The sequence below is a fragment of the Megachile rotundata genome, chromosome 14, assembly GCF_050947335.1.
Source record: "Megachile rotundata isolate GNS110a chromosome 14, iyMegRotu1, whole genome shotgun sequence".
In the NCBI taxonomy this organism is placed as follows: domain Eukaryota; kingdom Metazoa; phylum Arthropoda; class Insecta; order Hymenoptera; family Megachilidae; genus Megachile; species Megachile rotundata.
Window position 1 is genome coordinate 7,294,764 of NC_134996.1, and position 23,821 is coordinate 7,318,584.

The 23,821-nt window shown below is 30.0% G+C and overlaps 3 protein-coding genes across 6 annotated transcripts in view; all 3 read right to left on the bottom strand.

The window, feature by feature from the left end:
- LOC100880043 (ADAM metallopeptidase with thrombospondin type 1 motif A) overlaps positions 1-2,696 on the bottom strand; it is a 199,145-nt gene extending 196,449 nt beyond the window's left edge. For all 4 annotated transcript variants that reach the window (XR_013040449.1, XM_076539623.1, XM_076539624.1 and 1 more), the window contains exon 1: positions 2,466-2,696. The gene's annotated coding sequence lies outside the window, so the exon portion shown is untranslated. The remainder of the gene's footprint in view (positions 1-2,465) is intronic.
- A 3,206-nt stretch (positions 2,697-5,902) lies between these two features.
- Positions 5,903-10,121, bottom strand: LOC100880155 (uncharacterized). Its single transcript, XM_003704800.3, has 3 exons — positions 8,586-10,121; positions 8,146-8,327; positions 5,903-8,066 (listed from the first exon to the last, which is right to left on the bottom strand). The coding sequence occupies exons 1-3, from the start codon at positions 9,793-9,795 to the stop codon at positions 7,917-7,919; spliced, it is 1,542 nt and encodes a 513-aa protein (XP_003704848.1). The 5' UTR covers positions 9,796-10,121; the 3' UTR covers positions 5,903-7,916.
- Positions 10,122-10,351: 230 nt separating this feature from the next.
- LOC100880270 (transmembrane protease serine 9) lies at positions 10,352-22,809 on the bottom strand. The gene is made up of 12 exons (XM_076539784.1): positions 22,427-22,809; positions 21,411-21,525; positions 20,848-21,010; positions 19,662-19,870; positions 18,451-18,702; positions 18,003-18,121; positions 16,433-16,504; positions 15,328-15,421; positions 14,769-14,931; positions 12,605-12,807; positions 11,363-11,565; positions 10,352-10,839 (listed from the first exon to the last, which is right to left on the bottom strand). Exons 1-12 carry the CDS (start codon positions 22,547-22,549, stop codon positions 10,657-10,659), a joined length of 1,899 nt encoding a protein of 632 aa, XP_076395899.1. The 5' UTR covers positions 22,550-22,809; the 3' UTR covers positions 10,352-10,656.
- Positions 22,810-23,821: the final 1,012 nt, after the last annotated feature.

Here is a 23,821-nt window from a genome sequence, read left to right on the forward strand (position 1 = left end):
CTAGATTACCAAATCCGCAGATTTCCAAAATTCCAAATTTTGAAATCCCCAGATTTCTAAAATCCCTAGATTTCCAAAATCCCACAATTCTCAAGTCCCCAGATTTTCAATATTTTCAAATCCTCAGATTTCCAAAATCCCCAAATTTTCAAATACCCCGATTTCCAAGACCCCAAATTCTCAAATTTCCAAAATTCCCAGATTTCCAATATTCCAAATTTTCAAATCCCCAGATTTCCAAACTCACTAAATTCTCAGATCCCCAGATTTCTAAAACTCTAAATACTCAAATCCCCAGATTTCCAAAACCCCAAATTCTCAAATCCCCAGATTTCTAAAACCCCAAATACTCAAATCCCCAGATTTCCAAAACCCCAAATTCTCAAATTCCCAGATTTCCAAAATCCCAAATTCTCAAATTCCCAGATTTCCAAAATTCCAAATTCTCAAATCCCCAAATTTCCAAAATTCCAAATTCATAAATCCCTAGATTTCTAAAACCCCAAATACTTAAATCCCCAGATTTCCAAAACCCCAAATTCTCAAATTCCCAGATTTCCAAAATCCCAAATTTTCAAATCTCCAAATTTCCAAAATTCCAAATTCTCAAATCCCTAGATTTCTAAAACCCCAAATACTTAAATCCCCAGATTTCCAAAACCCCAAATTCTCAAATTCCCAGATTTCCAAAATCCCAAATTCTCAAATCCCCAAATTTCCAAAATTCCAAATTCTCAAATCCCTAGATTTCTAAAACCCCAAATACTCAAATCCCCAGATTCCCAAAATCCCAAATTCTCAAATCCCCAGATTTCTAAAATCCCTAAATTCTCAAATCCCCAGATTTCCAAAACTCTAAATTTTCAAATTTCCAAATTTTCACACCTCAATTTCTTAATTTCCAAATTTCAAAATTCCTGAGATTCCAATTTTCAAATTTTTAAATTTTCAAATTTCTAATTCCCCAATTTAGAAATTTCCAAATCCTAAATCCTGAAATTTATAAATTTGTCAATTTGTAATTACCTAAGCTCCAAATTTCAGAACACCTAAACTTCCTAAACATCAAAATCCACAATTTCCCAATTTTCCCAGCATCCCCTAATCAAACCTACAACAAACCTCCATCACATTGAATAAAACTACTAACCCTTGAATCCCATAAATTACCAAGCTCTTCCAATATAATAAAATTTCCCTCTCAAAAAAAGAACCAAAAAAGAACTAAATTTTCAACACCAAACCATCATAAAACTAGTAACACATAGTAAATTATTACAGCACACTAATTATTCATACACAAAGTACTTAAATATTCCTCCACACGTAAACCAAATTCGAATATCAAATGTCAATGATACAAACAAAATTTATGACCGTCTGATGCTAGCGCCGCGTACTAAAAATAAAAACAATATAAATATTGCATAAGGTCACGGCGCGATAATGAAGCCTCGGATCTAACCTCTTTTTTTTCGCGCGTATTCTTTAAACACAGTTCTTAACACGATTGCATACATAATTCGCGTTGCTCGAACCATTCGAGATAAGAAACAATGCCTCAATTATCATTCACGATAAAAACGTACCTTCTTCCTACACTGTTTTCGTATTTCTGTTTACCGACATCTTTCCACGGCTCCCTTAAACTAATACTATGCACATGCGCACGAAAAAAGCCGCCAATCTCGCTCGAAATATTCGAAGACAAACAGCGCATTCGTTGAATTAAACTTTTATAAGATATATTATTCTCTTTCTTCTCTCAAGATATTGTGTTTGATAGAAAACACAAATTTTTAGCGCAACTTTCACGAATTTTTGAAAAATTTAAATTGTAGTCGCGAGAATATTTCCCGCGCAAATTTTTGAAATGGCGCCAAGAGAGGCTTTGTACAAATTCAATTAATATTCATAGATTTGTGTGTATTGAGAGTTCACGAATGAGGTATAATTGCAAATAATTATCTTGACGTTATTTTATTAACAATTCATACATTATTTGTTTGATAAATAGTATTTTAAAATTAATTATTTGAAAGTGTTATAAAATATGTAAAATGACATATTTTTTATTTGTAAAATATTATGACAGAAACTGATAAATTAAATGTAAAATAAATAGTAAATATTATTAAAATAAAAAAAATATTTAAACTGAGTCTGAAATCATTTTAATTATTGACAGATTTTTCAGTTATTTCAAATCGAAATCGCCAATAGAATTTATTCGAAATGAAGCTTCACGAATGAAGTGTTTATTCGAAAAAAAAAAATGTAGATGAAATAATACTATTCGTTAATTCTAATTTTATTAAAATACATTTTCTATTTCTAAAATGTGACGTCAATTACGAAAAAAAATTGCTACAAAATATGTGTCTACAATTTGTATTTTTACATCGAGCGTAAAAATCGTCGCTGTCATTCGAAACACGGTGGTCCACGTGTTCGCAGGAAATTACCTTTTTTCGACGATGAAGTGCAGTTTGGCAGAGTCACAGTTGGTCCCACGATCAGACGTCGCACCGTGAATCTTTCACAGGGAAAATTGAATTTTTCTTCGGAAAACTGTCAACGAAACACGCGTTAAAGACGAAGCGGCAGACCGAAGAGAAGCAAGAACGATACAGAATACTATGAATGACCGAACGGAGCCGCTAGCACGCACCGACTGAACGCGAACAGAAATCTGGTATCGGCCACGGGCAGCAATCTCCCTAACATCATCCCCACCATACTAACCGCCGCGAACACCACGGGAGTTATTCAGATGAATTTTTATCTACATCGTTATTTGAATAAAATTGTAATCGTTGTTCGAAACATTTGCATTCAATACTCTCTACTGTGGATCAATTATTTTTTTAGTGTGAGTGCTGCAACTGACGTTAATCGCTGCTTTTTTGAGAAAACGGGGATAGAAAGGCATTTGATGAATTTTTTTTTGCATTTTATAATAGTTTATATAATTGTCATTTAATTATGGAATTTTTCATGTAGTTTGAAGGGAAGAATTTTTTTGGTTATCATTTTGTTAGACTTTTGATGAATTTTGTCATTTTTTTTTAGATTTTATAATAGTTTATGTAATTTTCATTTAATCATGGAATTTTTCATGTAATTTAAAAGAAAGAATTTTTTCGGTTGTCATTTTGTTAGACTTTTGATGAATTTTCTAATTTTTTTTTAGACTTTGTAATAGTTTATATAATTGTCTTTCATTTATGGTATTTTTCATGAAATTTGAAAGAAAGAATTTTTTTGGTTGTCATTTTGTTAGACTTTTAATGAATTTTGTCGTTCTTTTTAGATTTTACAATAGTTTATATAATTGTCATTTAATTATGGAATTTTTCATGTAGTTTGAAAGAAAGAATTTTTTTGGTTGTCATTTTGTTAGACTTTTGATGAATTTTTTCATCTTTCTTTAGATTTTATAATAGTTTATGTAGTTGTCATTTAATTATGGAATTTTTCATGTAGTTTGAAAGAAAGAATTTTTTGGTTGTCATTTTGTTAGATTTTTTATGAATATTGTCATTTTTTTTGCATTTTATAATAGTTTATATAATTGTTTTTTAATCATGGAATTTTTCATGTAATTTGAAAGAAAGAATTTTTTTGGTTGTCATTTTGTTAGCTCTTATAGTGACTTTTCAGTAGTTGGCTGTAAACATCTTTTATTTAATTATTTTTCTGTGATCTTCTTTATTTTGTGAATGCTATATCTATTTTTTAGTTCGTGTAATTTTAGGTGAAATAAAACAATGTAACGCAAAGATGTGACATCCGTTTTTCGACTTCCTTCCGTTTAAAACATTATCATACTGCAAAATGGAGCTCTTGTTCTGCACACGATAAGCGTATAGAAATCACCTGTTTCCTTATCCGAGAGTACCTAATGGTTGAACAGGTGTGCAATTAAAAATACCCTGTAGCTATTGTTACAATATCAAGTAATTGATGAACTAACTCAGTAAATAAAAATGCTAATATACGGCATTGAAATTAAACATATTCGAATTCTCACGTATTATACTTCTAATACACTAAAATACATATTTAAAAAAAATGTATAAAAATGGATAAAAAGTCATAAACATTATTAATTTTACTACAAGTAAATGTTCTATAAAAAAATAACAATTTGATATAAATATTTATATTAGTAAATTGAATATTAATGAAGTGATATAAATATTTATTCTTTCTTCTATAAATATTCATTTATTTTTTCTTATATAAATATTAACTTATTTTTTCTCATATTTAATATTATGTAATATTTGATGCCTGTAGAATACTTTAACAAGGTAATTTTTACTGTAACGTTGTACTTCTCGTTTTTGCAATGAGTATATTTCTAATATATTAATATTACTGTAGTTTTTTAATAAAATTGATTTAATAATGTAATATTCATAGATAATAATAGTAAATAGTAAAGTACAAAGCACTTGTTTCGTTCCCTTTCCACGTGATAACGTACCATTAACAAGTATAGTGAGCAAACCCCACCATTAATTATTATAAAGTGGAGGGGATACTCAGGCGCATTTAAAGTCCGCTCGAAAGCTGCAGGGGTTCACTTTTGCCGCGTCAGTCGGCAACGAAAGAGACATTTGTCTCTCTTTTTATACGATTTATTTGAATTCTTCATTTCTTATGTTTAAAATAAATTCTGTACCTTCTTATGCCTACTTATTGTAGACGGACAATAAATGTTTATACAAAGAATAAAAGGAAATTATTACAATAACAATTCTTGTTATATATAATTCTGATGTCCAGAATTCTTGTGCTAAATTTTTACTTTCAAAAACGGTATAAGAATTTTAAATTTTTGAGATTAAAAAAGAGATCAATTTGAGTCAAATTTGAATTAATTTGTATCAGAGATCAATTGTTTAAGACTTGCAATACTTTCGTATGCAATTTTCTATTTATATATTACTTCATGTTTATTATGCATTTTATGGATTTATTAAGTATCTGTAGAATTGAAAAGTTTATCACGCTTGATAGAAAGAGTGTTTTACTTTGTAAGTTTAAAAAAAAGGGACTAAACATTTTGTAAAAGAAAGGAATACATTTTCATCATTAAGTATTAGCATGAAAAGAATAAATACAATTAATATATATATTTTTTTAACAAAGCAGTAAAATATTGAGGTTAATATAAAATTAGAGAAATACTGTAAGCTTCAATTATGTTTCAAAATTGAGAAAGGACTATGAAACACTATGGCCATCTAGTGGTACTAGGAGGGAACTAATAAAACTAAATCTTCAATATTATTTTTGTGCTAATTATTTTTTTACAATTTGTTAGCATTCTTAAAATACTTCGAACTAACTTATAATACGATTTAAAGAATATTATTGTTTATTAAATAGAAATAGTTGATATTAATTGAATTATTTAAAAAATGGAACAGGTAGCGCCATCTCTCCGGCAAACAGGGTGAACTACACGTTTTTGGAACTGCAGTTTCATTAGTTCCCGCATACTACCACTAGATGGCACCACGTATTTCGTTTTCTATTCAATTCTATTAATTAGTTAATTTCGTCAGCTTAATTGACTATTATATAAAACTATTATCAGTTTGCGAACATCAATGCAATGACAAGGCTTTATTTTTTTGAAAAAACACATTTTTTAGAGTAGTTTTATGTTTCATTGCTAGATGGCGATAGTAACACTTTTCAAACTAAAGCGCATGTCATAAATTTCAAATTCACGACAGAATGTGACTTTCTATATTCTTTTAATTTATTAAATTAATTACCCTGCAATAAACAGTTTTATTTTATACGTTAAATCACTACATTATTTTGATTATATTTTAATACGAAATGTAATTTTAACATATAAAGGGATAGTGGTACACAGAAATATTTTTCATAGAAAATTTATTATTTGACATTAGAACTTATACAATGTTTTCATGATATAATCACGTTGACGTACATGTGGACAGTATTTGATGCGACAAATCCATTATAATTTGTATTGCATGTATAATCATTTGAAATTAATAATTATTTATCTTTAAACATACATAATTCAATCTTTGTGCAATAAAATTATTGAAACCTGTCATGTTGATGCAAAAATAAGTACTTTTTTGTAGTATATTCCAGATTAGAATAAACTATTAATCAAAATGAATCTTTATTAGGTCAAATATAATAATAAAGAACTTAACAAATTATTTGCATAGTCATTAAAGAAAAATAAATTATTTCAAATAAACTTGATCAATAAATAAAATCAAATACTATCAAAATTTGTGTTAAACAATAATCAAGTGCTTTGATACTGAAAGTACAAAAATATTCAGAATGTGCAGCTAATTCTGTAAAAGTACATTCAATAATAAGCACTTAACTCAATAACAGCTGTAATTATTTTTGTATCAATCTATCAATAATACATAACCTTTAAGAGATAAAGAGTACAGTTAATGTATTTAAATGAGGTAATAAACAATATTGGTTACATAGGATGTAATATTTGATTATATGTTATCGAAAAAATAATAATTATAGCTTCTACATATTAATACATAATACACATATACTGTATTGAAGGAACTGTTCTGACTTTGCAGAAATGATACAGTTTCTCGTATAAATAAATATCTTGCCCTTCTTGTACACCTAACGATTATACAAATTATAACGAAGGAAATCATATGACATGGATGTATTTTGATTTAAATAAAAATCGGTATCGAAAGCTAAATATTACAAAAATAATAGTATCATCTTATGACTATAGTAGAGCGGAGTGGCGACTCCATGTGGCGAAACTGAGAAACTCGTTACATGAACTAAGTTTCCTTTTCTGATTAGAGGACTAATCAATTAAGACTGAAATATATAAGCTGTATTCTTTCAACAAATAAACAAGTTCCATTAATTGATTAGAGATTCACAGCTGCGCCATAGTCGCTACTTTGTTCTACTATATTCTGAATAATAATTACTATCTTATGAAGCTATATTTACATCTATCCCTTTCTTTCATAATCTTGAAAAATAAAATCTATTCTACATTTTAATTTAATGAAGTAGCTTTCGGCAACAAAAATCTAAGTTTCAGCAAGAAAATAGAGCACATATTTCATATAACTAAAATTAAAAATACAAAACTGTTAACATAAGCTTAAATGTATAGATACAGTCGGTCACAGTGAAAATCGTCCACATTTATTTTTTTCATTTTAGTTAATGTACTGTATGAACATGACACCTCGATAACGAAAGTAATATATTGTTTGTGTTATTGCTTGTTTGTTAACTAAATCTTGTCAATTACATACTGCATGTACTAGCAAAATCAAAATCATTCTATTAATTGTACATCATTTTACTGTGGAAAGTTATGACAAATGTAATGACTGAGTTTAAAACAAGATATAACTTTATAAATGTATAAAACTTTTTACAATTTTTAATTTCGTATGAATAATGTTAGAATAACGTACAAGTTATTAAAGTTGCATATAACAAACAGTGCATTTGCATTTACAGTTAAGTGACGTAACTGTATACTTGTTTTTATACAGGTCGTTTTTACGTAAAAAAGTATAAAGGCGATGTTCTTCAGAAGTCTAACGTATTTTTGAAAACAGCAAAAACATCCAATGTCTAAACGTCAGGAGATTTGTCCCGTATAATAATAAATCTTGTAATTTCATTACAAGATATCAATCCAAACAGTGCAAAATATTTCACTATTTCATACTAGATAACGGTAAATTTTAATGCAGTAACAATTGAATACTAGTAAACCATTGATTTCTTAAAAAGATATTTGTATAATGAAAGTATACTTGAATACAAAATATATTACACGGGTGCTATTATGCACTTGCATTAAAGTATCCGATATATTACATGTATTAGTATATAACATGCGTAACATTTGCATTACACTGTGACGTAACTGCCTCTTCTAACGTACAATCTAGCTTACGGTAATTAGCTGTGCTTGGTCGTCGTCTACCACGATTGCTTCGCGATCTTCGTCCTTCCAATACCATGGCCAGTATCTAAAGTATTACGAGATTAAAGTAATACACATAAACCACAAATATTACAAACAAGAGAGTATACAAAACAAAAACATACCTTTTGTTTATTATGATAACCTACATATGCTGCTATGGAGATCAAGGAAAAAACAGTAAAGTAGGTGAAGAAATGAGACCTTTCACCTGACCTTATACTATGATAACGAGATATGATATTCCTCTGTTCAGGTTCAGGCATAATTGCTGTATCAACAGCATGATCTGATACATCATTTGTATCTGAAAATAATATATTTAATTTAAATACAAACAAGTTACAAACCATGTTAAACACAAGAGATTTGAGGCTTTCATGGCCCGGCGTCAAACAGGTATTACTGTTGAGGCTTTCGGGTGTAAGCCGTGTCCTAAAGGAAGCGAGTTCCCAACGTTTCGCCAGCATTGCAGCTAGCTTCATCAAGGGTTACACTGATACTGATCAGATTACACCCGAAAGCCTCAACAGTAATACATGTTAAACACCTTTAAATTACATACCATACGAAGACTTGTCATCTACCAGACGATTCCATTCATCTTGATTAACAGAGTTCTCTTGATTCTGGGTGTTTTCTGATATTGTGCTTGTTTTAATATCGTTAGCATCCTTCTTGTTCTTTTCATCATCATTTATATTATTCTCTGGTGCATTACCTAGATTCTCACCTGCATTACCTTCATTTTCAGGCATATTACTTTCGTTTTCGGGTGCATTACCTTGATTCTCAGGTACATCTTCAAATTCAGGAGCGTTATCTTTATTTTCAGGTGCTTTATCTAAATCCTCAGGTATCTTATCTTGTTTTTCTAATGTTTTACTTTGATTCTCTGTTGTCTTATCTTGATTTTTAGATGATGTAGCTTGATTATTAGATATTTTTTTTGAATTCTCAGGTGTTTTATCTAAGTCCACAGGCATTTTATCTGAATTCTCCTTCTGAGGTATTTTACTTTCTGAAACCACACCTGTTTTAATATCTGTTGTCTGAGGTTCCACAGCAGTATTATCATTTGCATTTGCGTGCGACGATGTTTGTACCGGGTTTAAACTTTCGCTTAAACTCTTAGACTGCTGTACTCCATTAGTTACTGTTGAAGTTTGAGACTGTGTTTGATGAGATTTGTTTATATTTCTTATATCCTCGTCAATTTTTTTACTCAAAGCAAATATTGCACAAGGTGGATTAAAATTTCCTTGTATGTTGAAGCATGTAGCATGACATACAGTACTTTCATTCAAATGTATCAGAGATAACAATGGTAGCAATTGTTTATTTGAAACTTTAACACTTTTAATATTTTCACAAAACTTGATCCTATGCGATTCATCATTCTCAGGGTAGAATTTTTCAATGTATGATTGAAATTTAGCATTGTCATTTGGTATTTGAGAAGTCATATTAGATGAACAAACCTTGTATAACATGTCATGAAATGCTATGCACAAAATAGTCTTTTTTAGTATATCTGGATCTAGATCTTTAATTTTAGTTGTGTTTTCAGGATATGTTAAATTATGACAATCCTTTATAATACTGCTATCATATACAGACTCTGGCAATTTACATTGCAAATTTTTGTCATTTTTTATAGTGTCAATAATATTTTTAGTTCCTGGGACACTTGCTGCATTTGACATTTTTATGAAAAAAATGAAAAAGCTGAAAATACTAAGCTTACAGAGTAAACGAACCGTACGTTCTCCCATATTTTATTTCATTCACTGAACCAATGTCGTATGTCACTTCCGATTAACTGACTACTTTTTCCTCAATATATAGTATTATACCGTTTTTTAAGTTTTGCTATCTAACTGAACTTAACTTTTCGTAGTTAAAATTGTTTGACGCACCACTAACCATGTTAAAAAGTTTGATGACAGCGCCGCCTTCTGGATAAATATGTACAATTCAACCTAGATTTGTCCAAGTTCACTTTTATTTATGCAATATACGAAAAGATTACAATTTGCGTTAGATTGTGACGAGAAAAGAAGATTATCGTGTAATGATATGATCTTGTTCTTTCTAACTGACTTTATGAAATAGAAATACATTCATATTTCGTTTAACGAAATGACATTTCATTTGCGGCTAACTTCAGTCTGCTATAAATCTATCGGCCATATATAGGGTGGATAAAAAATGCGAATAAGTAGAATGAATAAAAATAAACTTATAACATGACATTTACAGAATAATATTTGTAAAACTGAGTATTTTATTACTGTAAATATGGGTATTGAAATATTTGTAATGCACCAATAATTTACAAGACTTTATTTAAAAGAATTTATATATGTTATAAAAAAAATGAGTATTGCTTAGATTTAATTAAGTACTATTTGGGTCTTCGAGTATCTTGTTCCTACGTAATCTTTGTTTAAATATATAATCCCTGCGGCGATATAACAAGGTTCTGAAGCTTTTCGAATAAATTACAGTTGGAAAAAGTAAAAAATAAACTTCGATGAAGATGATTTCGTAAAGCTACAAAGGTCTAAATTAGAAAGTAGAATTTAGGAGTTTTTCGATGAGACCTTGTTATGTTAGGGGGCTGTAGACCATGTTTAGTTTTGATCACAGAAACATCCCTCTCGCGAATGATAAATGATCCAGTCTATGTATCGCGTGACTCTCGTATAAACTCCAGGGTATCCTTGTCGGGCGCATCCGTTGCCCCAAGATACTATACCTATCAGTTCATACTTCTTGTCTTCGCGTTCTGCTATGAGTGGTCCTCCGCTGTCTCCCTGAAAATAAATATGTCATATGTAAGATATGTCTATATGTCATATGTGACATATGTGTGAAATATTCATCTGCAAGCAATTATCAAGATAAATCAACTCTATAAAACCAGATATAAATTACATATTTATTTTGATTTATTGAATGTAAAGGTGTAAATCAATACATTCATTTAGACGAAAATTGAAAACCTCAGAAAATATTTTGAAAAAAAGTAGTGATTTGAAAATAACAAAAGTCTAATTATAAAATTAGATATAAATTGCATACTTATTTTGATGTATTGCATAATGTAGAGGTGCAAAGTAATATATTCATGAAGACGAAAATTGGAAACCTCAGAAAATAGTTCGAAAAAAATAGTAATTTGAAAATGACAAAAGTCTAATTATAAAATTAGATATAAATTGCATATTTATTTTGATGTATTGCATAATGTAGAGGTGTAAAGCAATACATTCATTTAGACGAAAATTGAAAACCTCAGAAAATATTTTGAAAAAAGTAGTGATTTTAAAATCATACTTGACAGGAGTCCTTCTTGCCATCAACATATCCAGCGCAGATCATGTTGTCGGAGATCATGCGAGGGTTGTAGCTAGTGTTACGGCAGTCTTGGAGGCTCATAACTGGTACTTCTACTTCCTGTAGAAGGCAAGAGGGTTTTCCATCCTCGTGTAGGGTGCCCCAGCCGGATGCGATTGCTTTTGTTCCGACGTACGCGTTATCTGCAACACATTGTTTATGTGTATCATATTAACACTAAAACTATTAAACCAGTCAAATGACCGCTCCACAAGTTTCTTATTATAAGGTACTCATTTCGTTAAAGTACATTCCTTGAAATCAGATTTGATTTTCATTAAGATTAAGAATAAATGTGTGTCCTAATTTATGTTTCGTCGTTTGTTTATTTATTTTTTAACTTCATTTTTAATTTAGAATTAAGTACACATTATGTGCAGGTAGGTTTAGTGTTAATACACTACTTGTTTCTTAACCCTTTCGCTACGGTGACTTTTTCTAAGAAATGTGATTATGGTCTTATTTATTATAATAAAAAGTCAGATATTCTTATTTATAAAAAGCAAAGCTAAAGCCTTTCTATACAGTTTTTTATCCTTCCTTTATGTACAAAGGATAATACAAATGACAAATGTTATAACACGCCGTCATAACTCTTTTTTATAAAAACTTTTTAATCGCTAGGAAAAAACTCTGTTGGTATAAAAGTGGACGCCTATAGGTGCTCTCAGTAATACAAACACAAAATTTCTAAGCGCCTATAGGCGCCCACAGTAGCCAAGGGGTTAACAAGTATTTGAAAAGTATTCAAAATTTCTTCGATGGTTTCGAAAATTTTCAATGAAAACCGGAGGACTTTTTTTTAGAAGTGAATCAAACAATTGTCTTTAGGCTTGTAAAAAGTGTCAGCAAGTGATGGAAATTATTTTATTGATTAGCATTTAAGATTTCTTTAATAAATGTTTTCTGTCAGCAAACAAAATTTTGATTACTTTCCGGTCCCCCTAATATTTAATTGTTATGAAGGAGTTAAAAACATTCGGCCCCATTTATCAGATACAATTCCTCTGCAAAACATATCTCCTTGTATTTTACAAAATTTACAACTTTCAAAACAAAATTTACAAAGTTTAAAATTGACAAATTATTTATATCTTATTTTTGAATCATACTGAAGAGACAAATTTTGTAATAGTAATAAATAAGTACTAGTGTAATATTTAAGAATGATAAGAATTTTACCTCTCACGGATGGTAAACATATGGGTCTTATGGTGTCACTCAAAGGCACCCTCTCGTTTAAGCGCAGTAGGGCGATATCGTTGTCAAAATTCAGGAAGCTAAAGTCACCTGTTAGTACTCTGACAACGTATCTAGTTTCGGCCCCCTTCTCCATACACCTATCGTGTTCACCGAATGTGACCTTGATCATGAACCACATGAACCTGAAAATGGGACTAGGCCAGTTGATCATACTTTTTTTTTAAACGAAGATATTAATGCAATGATGGTGGTAATTTTAAACGTATTGTGCTACTTAAAGTACATACAATTAATTAGATTAGAACTTCAGTTTATACTATACATAGTTAATTAATAATTAATTAAGTTAACATATATTGTTTCGAATAGGATGAATTATCAGAGTATAATATGCAATCTAAATACGATAAATTAAACAATGATAAATATATACGTATGTGTATAATAAAATAATCAGATTAAGTGTTAGGTTAGGTCGGGTTAGGTTAAGTTTGAAGTGTAAAGAAGCATCATATGATAAAGTTATGCATGAGATTAATATGATGTGGAAGTATTAGGTTAGGTCGGGTTAGGTTAAGTTTGAAATGTAAACAAAAATATCATATGATAAAGTTATGCATGAGATTAATATGATATAGAAGTACTAGGTTAGGTCAGGTTAGGTTAAGTTTGAAATGTAAAGAAACATCATAAGATAAATTTAAGCATGAGATTAATACGATAAAGTTAAGTACGAGATTGTGTTATATTATATTAAACTTGAAATCTAAAGAAAAATAAATTAAACGATAAAATTAAATATCAGTTAGGTTAGATTTGAAGCTCAAAAAGAGAAATAAATTTGAATGACGAAGTTAGGTATCAGTTTAGGTTACATTCAGCTCGAAGAACAATAATTAGAACTTAATAGCTCTATAAAGTGATTTCACAAAAAAAACAACTATGAATAGTAAAATTAAATACTATACACATTCCATATCGGTCAAATTAATTAACCTCAATGATATCGTAACGACATTATCACCATATCATTAAATATCAATTAAATGTCGATAACATACCGACAAATCCTCTTCTAAAAAGACTTGTCGAACTCCTATTAAATTATGGTAACATTACGAAAGATTATCAGGGTCATCTAACATTTTTCTTTTTTTGAAAGAAGAAATGAGTGGATATATCTTTTTATCGGGACTGTACGTCCATTTGAATTTGCGTTCCTAACTGTTTCCAATGTTGAAAGGTCTCAATGCTTTGTAAAAATGGATGGATAAAATGTAAATAACTGTTGTGCATGAGTAAATGTGATTTGATGAGGGTTTTATGTATTGTTGTTAGCAGATGATAATAATGTAATAATATTGGGAAATGTAACAATGTTATAATGTAATAATATTGTTATTAGCAAATAGTAACAATATAATAATAATAGCAAATGTAATAATATAATAATATAATAATATTGTTATTAGCAAATAATAACGATATAATAATACTAGCAAATGCAACAGTATAATAATATAATAATATTGTTATTAGCAAATAATAACAATATAATAATATTAGTAAATGTAACTGTATAATAAAATAGTAATATTGTTATTTGCAAAGAATAACAATTTAATAATACTAGCAAATGTAAAAATTTAATAATATAATAATATTGTTTTGAGCAAATAATAACAATATAATAATATTAGTAAATGTAACAGTATAATAAAATAATAATATTGTTATTTGCAAATAATAACAATATAATAATACTAGCAAATGTAACAATATAAAAATATAATAATATTGTTATTAGCAAATAATAACAATATAATAATATTAGCAAATGCAACAGTTTAATAATATAATAATATTGTTATTAGCAAATAATAACAATATAATAATATTAGCAAATGCAACAGTAATAAAATGTAATAATATTATTATTAGCAAATAATAATGTTATCAGCAAACAGTAACGATAAATAATATTGCTATCAGCAAATAATAACAATATAATAATACTAGCAAATATAAAAATATAATAATACTGTTATTATCAAATAGTAATGATATAATAATATTGCTGTTAGTAAACAGTAACGATATAGTCAAAAAAAAATATTCTTTATTCAATTTAATTCATAATTACCCTTTAACGCAATGGGCGGCAGTGAGCACATAGCGATCGTTTATTAAAGTTCCACCGCAGTAAAATTTATTCAAGTACGATAACCTTGCCATCCACGGGAATTCGTTCATGCGAGTTGTTTGACCGCCGACTATCCGACTTTCCTCATTTCGCAATCCGCAGTCTAATTATTTCAACAATTAATTCGTTACTTTACTCAATTATTTTTTATGAACAGCATATGTGGTGAGATAGTAACAATCATAATAAAATATATAAATATTGTTCACAGTAAACTTAATTAGTTACTATTAGTGCTCTTAACACTAAAACTACCAAACCGGTCAAATGACAGCTCCATTTTCTTATTAGGAACACATTTTGTTAAAGTACATTCCTTAAAATCAGCATTGATTTTCATCAAGATAAAGAATAAATGTGTGTACTAATTTATGTTTGGTTATTTGTTTATTTATTTTTCAACTTCATTTTTAATTTCAAATTACGTAGGTAGGTTTAGTGTTAATTTATTACTGTTATTATAGCAATAAATTATTATTTGAAATGTAACTGTACTTACTGCAATAACATGGCCCTGGTGCCTCCACGGAATATGGTGGCTTATTACCGAAAATGCCAAAAAAGTTTTTCACCTTCTCACCCAAGGTATTTGCCTAAAAATTCGAAACATCAAAATAATCCAATTGTGTACGTTTGCAAATAAACATGAAGTATTATATTATTATATGGTGATTTAAATAGATATTTATTTTCAATTATTTATGTATATTAAATATTTATAGGTGAAGTATACGAGGTCTGGGTTGTGGAGATTTGGAAATGTGGGGACTTGAAAATTTTCAAACTTGGTTTTGAGATTTGAGAGGAGGGAGTGGTGGAGATTTGGGGGTGTGGAATTTTGGGAATTTGAAATTTTGTGAATTTAGAGATTTGGAGATATCGAGATATGGAAATTTGAGAATTTGGAAGATTTAAGTTTTATAAATTCGAGGAATTAGGAATTTAAGAATTCAAAACTTTGTCGATTTGGAGATGTAGAAATTCGGAATTGTAATTTGAGGGTGTGGGACTTTGGAAACTTGAGAATTTCAAAATTTGTAAATTTTGGATGTTACAGATTTGGAAATTTGAAAGTTGATAAATCTTGGGTTTTACAAATTTGGGAATTTGAAAGTTTATAAATATCAAGCTTTTGAGTTTGGAGAATTTGGGAATTTTTAACTTGGAAAATTTGGGAATTTAGAAATTTGAGGATGTGGTATTTCACCTTCTTTTTATATTTCCTTTAGTTCATATCAATACTCATTACTTCATATTTTATGCAATCCATAAGAAAGTCTAAGGACAATCAAGAAGATTAATGATAAGTGACCTTATTGACCCCTTAATAGCCTTAATAGACCCCTTAAAATAATTTATTACATATCCTACATCTAACTCCATTATTCCATAAAAAAATTAACTAAACTACAAAAATGAAGAAGTTAACAAAACCAAAATATACTACAATTTTCAAGGAAAATAATTCGTCCATGGCCCACCCTATATACAGAACTTTCAAGTGCAAAAATCACACCTGCATCAAAAACAAAAATTCCCGTTAAATCGAACAAAATATTCGATCAAATTACCTATATAATTAACAATTAACATAAGTATCTTACTTGACAGGATACAGTGGTGAAAAATAGGACAGCCAATAATCCAAAACACCACGAGACTTTCATTTTTTCCGATCAAATTGTATCACGTTTTATTCGTGTGAATTTTTGTAAGTTAAATTTGGAAGATAGGACATTCATGAAGCTACCGAAACACGCGGACACTGTCAGGAACGGGTTACGGACATATTATTGGTCAGAAGATACTATCACCAATGTCCCACGACGACTGAGAACGACTCAGGTCGAAGAGGTAATTATTATTCCAGAAGAGAAGGAGGGCACAGCCGACTGGTTGGCGACTGGACAGTATCTGACCACTTCAGGTTCATGTTCAGGGTCGAATTACAGGTGACTGCTCTTGACCGTCATCAGGGTCACCGTGGATTTTAAACCGTTTGCCGATCGAGGAAATCTTGTTTCTAACTTTAGAATATGGTTTAGCTGGAATTTCCGAATGCCAGATACTAGCTTTACTCTTTTTATTTATGCTAAATCTTCTGGGGAGAAAATTTTACCTAAGAAGTAAATAAGTTTTATGAAAGGTATGCTGGCACATATTAAAATGAAGCATTTTTGATAAATAAAATTAACTCAGAAATTGTTAAAACTTGACTAATTGAAATTTTAATAAAAAACTAATTTAACTAATAAAAAGCTAATTGAAATTGTTTGAAAAAATAGTAGAATAAGTTAATATAAATGCATTAATAATTGAGATGATTTTACAATTTAATGATTAAGATAATAAATTTATAATTTACATTAATAATTGAGACAATTTTACAAAATATTGAAGAACGAAAGTATTTATGTGAAGGCGTAGTTTGCAGATGTTTCAGACCTAATTCAGACATTCTAATTATTTTTTTATTTCTTTCATGTCATATGATGCTGTTTGAGTTCATCAAATACAGATAAATTATTTCTGTCCAGTGTGTTATATAGCTGTAGTAAGAATAATAATTTGCATAAGGATAATAATTTGACCAAAGAAATTCAGAGTGAATGAAAATGGGTGGAGGCATGCTTTTTGTCGCGGACTGTATTGGTAGTACGCCTTGTAACTTTCAATTAGCAGTACAGTACATCTCTAGCGGTAAAGGTGTACGATGGGTTCTCTGAACTGGATATCACGATTAAATAACACGACATTACTATAAAATGAGCAGGTACACTACAATGAATGTTCGTTGTGCAACATAATAGACCTTCTGCTTTGGTAATAGTGTCATTCTCTGTAATCGCTTTAATTGAATAATTATACATGTTTGAACAATGTCAGACTTCATAACACTATTTCAACAATGTCAGACTTCATAACACTATTTTAACAATATCAGACTTTAGAACACTGTTTCAACGATGTCATAAGTTTACATATTTTTATAAATATGGATGTCGAGCATTTTTAATTTAAAAATAAATAAGGAGTAAGCTACACAATTCATCGACATGTGTCTTAATAATTTGAATGATTTTGTAAGTAAAGTGCTGTAGGATGCAGTATGAATTAGAATTTACTAATTGATCAATTAGTAAGAAGTTTATTTTATACAAGCATTATCAGTCAATTCGCGCATATACATCTGTCTTTCATGTTTGTATTGATCCACTTCAAGTATCTTGTTACTCTTGTGTACACTCCGGGGTAGCCAGCTCTTCCACATCCAACACCCCAGGAGACTATGCCTGTATAAACAAATAAAAATACAATATTATTGTTTAAAGAGTATTTAACATTTTGACATCAATTACTTTATATAAAGATCACGTTTTAATCTTTTAGCTAGTTTTTAACTTTTTAATCTTTTAGCTAGTTTTTAACTTTTTAATCTTTTAGCTAGTTTTTAACTTTTTAAGTTTTAGCTAGTTTTTAATTTTTTAAGTTTTACCTACTCTTTAATTTCTTAACTTTTATTTACTTTTTAACTTTTTAACGTTTAGCTATTTTTTTTCTGCCAAAAATAAATGAGTAAGGTCGAAATGAAGAATGTTTTTGGTGAAAGATAAGTTCTTACCAACAATTTCTATTCTATCGCCTTCCTGCACAAGAAGAGGACCTCCACTGTCACCCTGACAAGAATCTTGAGCATTTCGACCAGCGCAAATCATGTTATCCGTAATTCGATTGGCTCGATACTTCATTTTTCGACACTGGGTCAAACTTAATATCGGTACTTGTACTTCTTGAACTTGTCCAGCAAGCATTCCTCCTTCTGATGTCCGGCCCCAGCCAACCACGGTTCCTTCTTTACCGGCTGGGTCACTACCTGTGGATATCATATTAAATCTTGCTTTGTTATCATGAATATACTCTTTCTTTTTAATAACATAGTGCATTTTTAATCTATTTTACACCGGTGCACTTATTTGAGTACACTGCATTTGTTTACTTTCATGAAATGTGTACTGTACACATGTGATGCAAATGTACTCGTATGAGTATTGAAGTTCCATTCATGAACTTTCATAAAACATTTAATGTACATATGTGTGATCAATGTACTCATATGAGCACAGCGCTAAAGTTTCATTCATAGACTTTCATAAGATATGTAATGTACACATGTGTTCCATGTACTCATATGAGTGCAGCACTAAAGTTTCATTCAGTGACTTTCGTAAGATATGTGATGTACACATGTGATCCAAGTGTACTCATATGAGTGCAGCACTAAAGTTTCATTCATCGATTTTCATAAAATATGTGATATATACATGTGATCCAAGTGTACTCATATGACTACTAAAGTTTCATTCATAAACTTTCATAAAACATGTAATGTACATATGTGTTCCCAGTGTACTCATATGAGTACAGCACTAAAGTTTCATTCATTGAACTTCATAAAACATGTAATGTACACATGTGATCCAACTATACTCATATGGGTACTAAAGCCTGATGCATTGACTTTCATAAAACATGTAATGTACATATGTGTTTCCAATGTACTCATATGAGTACAGCATTAAAATGTCATTCATTGAACTTCATAAAACATGTAATGTACACATATGCTCTCAGCGTTCTCATACGAGTGCTAAAGTTTCATTCATTGACTTTCATAAAATATGTAATGTACATATGTGTTCCCAGTGTACTCATACGAGTGCAGTAATAAAGTTTGTAATACGAAAAGATGTTTCATTATTTTTATTAAGACAGAAGGTTTTATTTTGGTGGATCATCTTGTATTCATATATGTATGTATATTAAATATCATACCTGATTGTGGTAAACACACTGGCCTAATTGACTTGGAAAATTTCACAGATTTCCGAAGTTTCAATAGTGCGACATCGTGATTGTACGAATTCATGTCAAAATTTCTGTGACGAATTACAGCGCTAACTGCTCTCATTATAGCAGGTCCATCAGAGTTAACGTATTGATCGTAATCTCCGAGTACTACGCGGATCCTAGAACGTTTTAGCCTGAAAATATATAAATATATATGGGGTAAATAAATGTATTGAGTGGACGTAGTGTGGGCAGTTAGAAGGTGGGAATTAGGCAAGAAGGGAATTTGGGTATTTAGGGATTTGGGAAGATGGGAATTTGGGGTATTAAGGGATTTGGAAAGATGGGAAATTGGGAATTTAGGGATTCGGGAAGATGGGAACTTGGGAATATGGTTATTTAAGGAGATGGGAACTTGGGAAGGTGGGAATTAAGGAAGAAGGGAATTTGGGTATTTAGGGATTTAGGAAGATGAGGATTTGGGTTTTTAGGGATTTGGAAAGATGGGAAATTGAGAAGATGGGAATTTGTGTATTTAGGAATTTGGGAGGATGGAAATTTTGAAATATGGGGATTTGGGAAGATAGGAACTTGAGAAGATGGGAATTTGTGTATATAGGAATTTGGGAAGATGGGAATTTGGGAATTTAGGGATTTAGGAAGATGAGGATTTGGGTTTTTAGGGATTTGGAAAGATGGGAAATTGAGAAGATGGGAATTTGTGTATTTAGGAATTTGGGAGGATGGAAATTTTGGAATATGGGGATTTGGGAAGATAGGAACTTGAGAAGATGGGAATTTGTGTATTTAAGAGTTTGGGAAGATGGGAATTTGGGAATTTAGGAAGATGGGAACTTGAGAAGATGGAAATTTGTATATTTAGGAATTTGGTAAGATGGGAATTTGGGAATTTAGAGATTCGGGAAGATGGGAACTTTGAAATATGGGAATATAGGGAGATGGGAACTTGTAAAGGTGGGAATTTGGCAAAAATGGAACTTGGAAGTATGAGACTTTATGAATTAGGAACCTTGAGAATCTGATAATTTCGAAATATGAAAATTTGGAAATTTTGAAATGATTCTTTAAAGATAACAAATTACGTATAAATGAAACAACTACAGAATTCGATCATAAAATTATGATTATATAAATTATTGTAAATACTTACCTGCGTACACAGTGAGCAGCAGTAAGAACATAATCATTATTAACAAGGCTAGCGCCGCAGTGGAAACGACCTTCGTACACCAATCGCGCTACCCAGGGATACTTATTAGGGGATGTTGGTTTTCCACCAACAATTCGATGTTCTTGATTAGATACTCCGCATTCTGAAAGGTAATTTTGGACGAAAACTCAATAATCAATCTCTTAATCGATATTATAAAACATAATACTATGAACACAAACTAAATGATAATTTTAGGAGATATACTGCAATATTATATAAGTTTGACTAAAATATTAACTAATTATACATTCAACTATAATTTTAACAATTTTGTTATATCTTTTCATCGATAGAAAAATAAAACTCGACTCTTGAATTACTCGAATCTAATGCATTATTTATGTCGAAGTATATAAGTATGTATGTTTTTTATATTTTATGACATTTTCTTACATTTCTGGATGAACAAAAAAAATAAAGAATAAGTTTTTTACAACAAACATTAAAATAATAAATTTAATATTTCAATTTAATTTTAATTTACTTAATTTAAATCTTACCGCAAGAACAATTCCGCAATACTTCATTGTCATCCGCAGTGCCTATATCTATATCGAGACCAAATAATTCATCGAATAGAAATTTGCCTCTTCGATTACTCGTAGAATTTGTCGCCTGAAAAAGTCACATTCGATAGTACGCTCACTTTCTATTACAAATGAGAAAGGTAATCGATGAAAGCAATCATGATTCGAATGATGAATTAACGTCTATATCGTAACTTGATTTATTACATACATATGTAATTCCTTATACATATAGAGAATTTATTTGCAACAATTAATTTCATTGCTGCTATTCCAGTATGTACATATAACAATAGTATATCATTTAACACATATAATGGCATGCACATTAATTATTGCTAATTTATTTATTAATCTTTATTAAACGTATGTATTAAATTTTTATTTACAAGTGAACAATTCAAACCAGATTCAGAATTTTCATAATGTTATGTATTATATATTATTAATTTTATATGTGCATGTCATATGTATGTGTCACACATGTGCATGTTCATATATGTCACTACATATATCATATACATATTTCCTGTGTGTATATTATACACAAATGTATGTTACATACATATGTTATAAGACATGCACATATATTATACATATATGTTATATACATATGTTATATACATACTCAGTTATGTCACATGCATACGTTATACACATACACATATGTCATACACACGTATATATATCAGACATATATCACAAGCATATGTCACACATATATCACATATATCATACAGATACACATGTGTCACATATATATGACATACAGATGTACAAGTGTCACATACATACATGAAACACATACGTACACACATACAAACTGTAACATACGATCACATACGTGTATCATACACATATACACATATTATACATATGTCACAAACCTACATAACATGTCATATACACAAATAACATGCATACATAATGTTCACATCAAACAATAGTTATCAAGGTTAAAATAATTGTACGCTAGACACATCACTTACATCATAATCAGTGAGATTTAAATTATCCCTCCGAATTCTGATATTAAAACTCTCAGCAGTCGCAAAAAGCAACAAGATTAAACCGCAGATCCATGTTCTCCGAGATATGGTTTGCAGCCTCATCTTCCGATTAACAGTTAACGCGAAGAATTAAAATAAAATTTCTTCTTCTCGACGAATCTTCCCAAACACTTAACCCGTCTACACAATTTTTCGTAATCGCACATTCTATCACGTGTTCCTCCACTATTTTCCGACTACCTTCACCTTTTGCCCTTAAACTTCATCTAAAAGCCGTGGAAGATCAGCAACGTGATCCGCCAGACGCTTTCACCTCCACGAAGACGCCAGACTGACCGGCCAACAGGCCCAACAAATGTTCAATGCTTACGAAGAAAGTTCTTTCACTATCCTGTCGCTCTTTCCATTCAATATGCGACGCCGATCACACATGATCCTCTCGATTTGAAATTAGCGAGATGGTCAAGGTTGTGGATTCATGTCACGCGGCTACCGTGATTAGTGATCTTTCGATCTGTTCCTGACATACCAAGTACCACATTCTACTATCGTTGGTACAGTTGCAAATAATTTGCTAATTTTACAATTTGCAACGCTGTGCACACCGTTATATTATAATTAGAAGAGAAGGCTTTTATAATTACTTTTACATTTTATATTTACGTTTACGACGTCATTTTGGATTTTAAAATGGTTGTTTCTTTGTGAAGAGAGTTTGTGTGAAGGCTAATACTGGTTAATGTGGATGAGAATGTTGTAATTGTTTACATGTATAAAAAATTTTGTATTTGGTTCTTTAACATTTTAGTAACATTTGATGAGAAATTGTTTATATTTAGTTTTGAGATTTAATCTAAGGAATATGAGAACTTCGCAGTGTGAAGAAATTTGATTTTGAACAGAAATTTCTGGCTTCATAAATATTTTGTGTATAAATAATTATCTGATTGCATTTTATAAACTCTCCTGAATAAAATAATATGTTATGAACATATTCAAAAGTTACGAAAAATTCATGTGAAACAAGCTAATTTTTTTAATTAGAGTTAATAAGAAGTTAATAAGGAGAGACTTATTAACTTATTTAAAAAATGAAAGTGTGCACGAAATGAGGAGGATATTTTTTCAGTGGAAAGCATTGAAAAAAGCAGAAAATCATTCTGTTTTTAAAAGAAGATTTCGACAAAACACGTGGCGCCATTTTTAACCATAGATGTCGCCCTGATCACCAAGCGTAGCAAATTTGTTAAACAGTTTCTTTTATGTATCGAAAACAAAACTTGATTTACTACTTTTCTCTACGCTTTCTACAAGAAAAATGTCTGTTCCATCTCCTGATCTAGTTACATCTGCTCTTAAACCTCTATTCCTTCG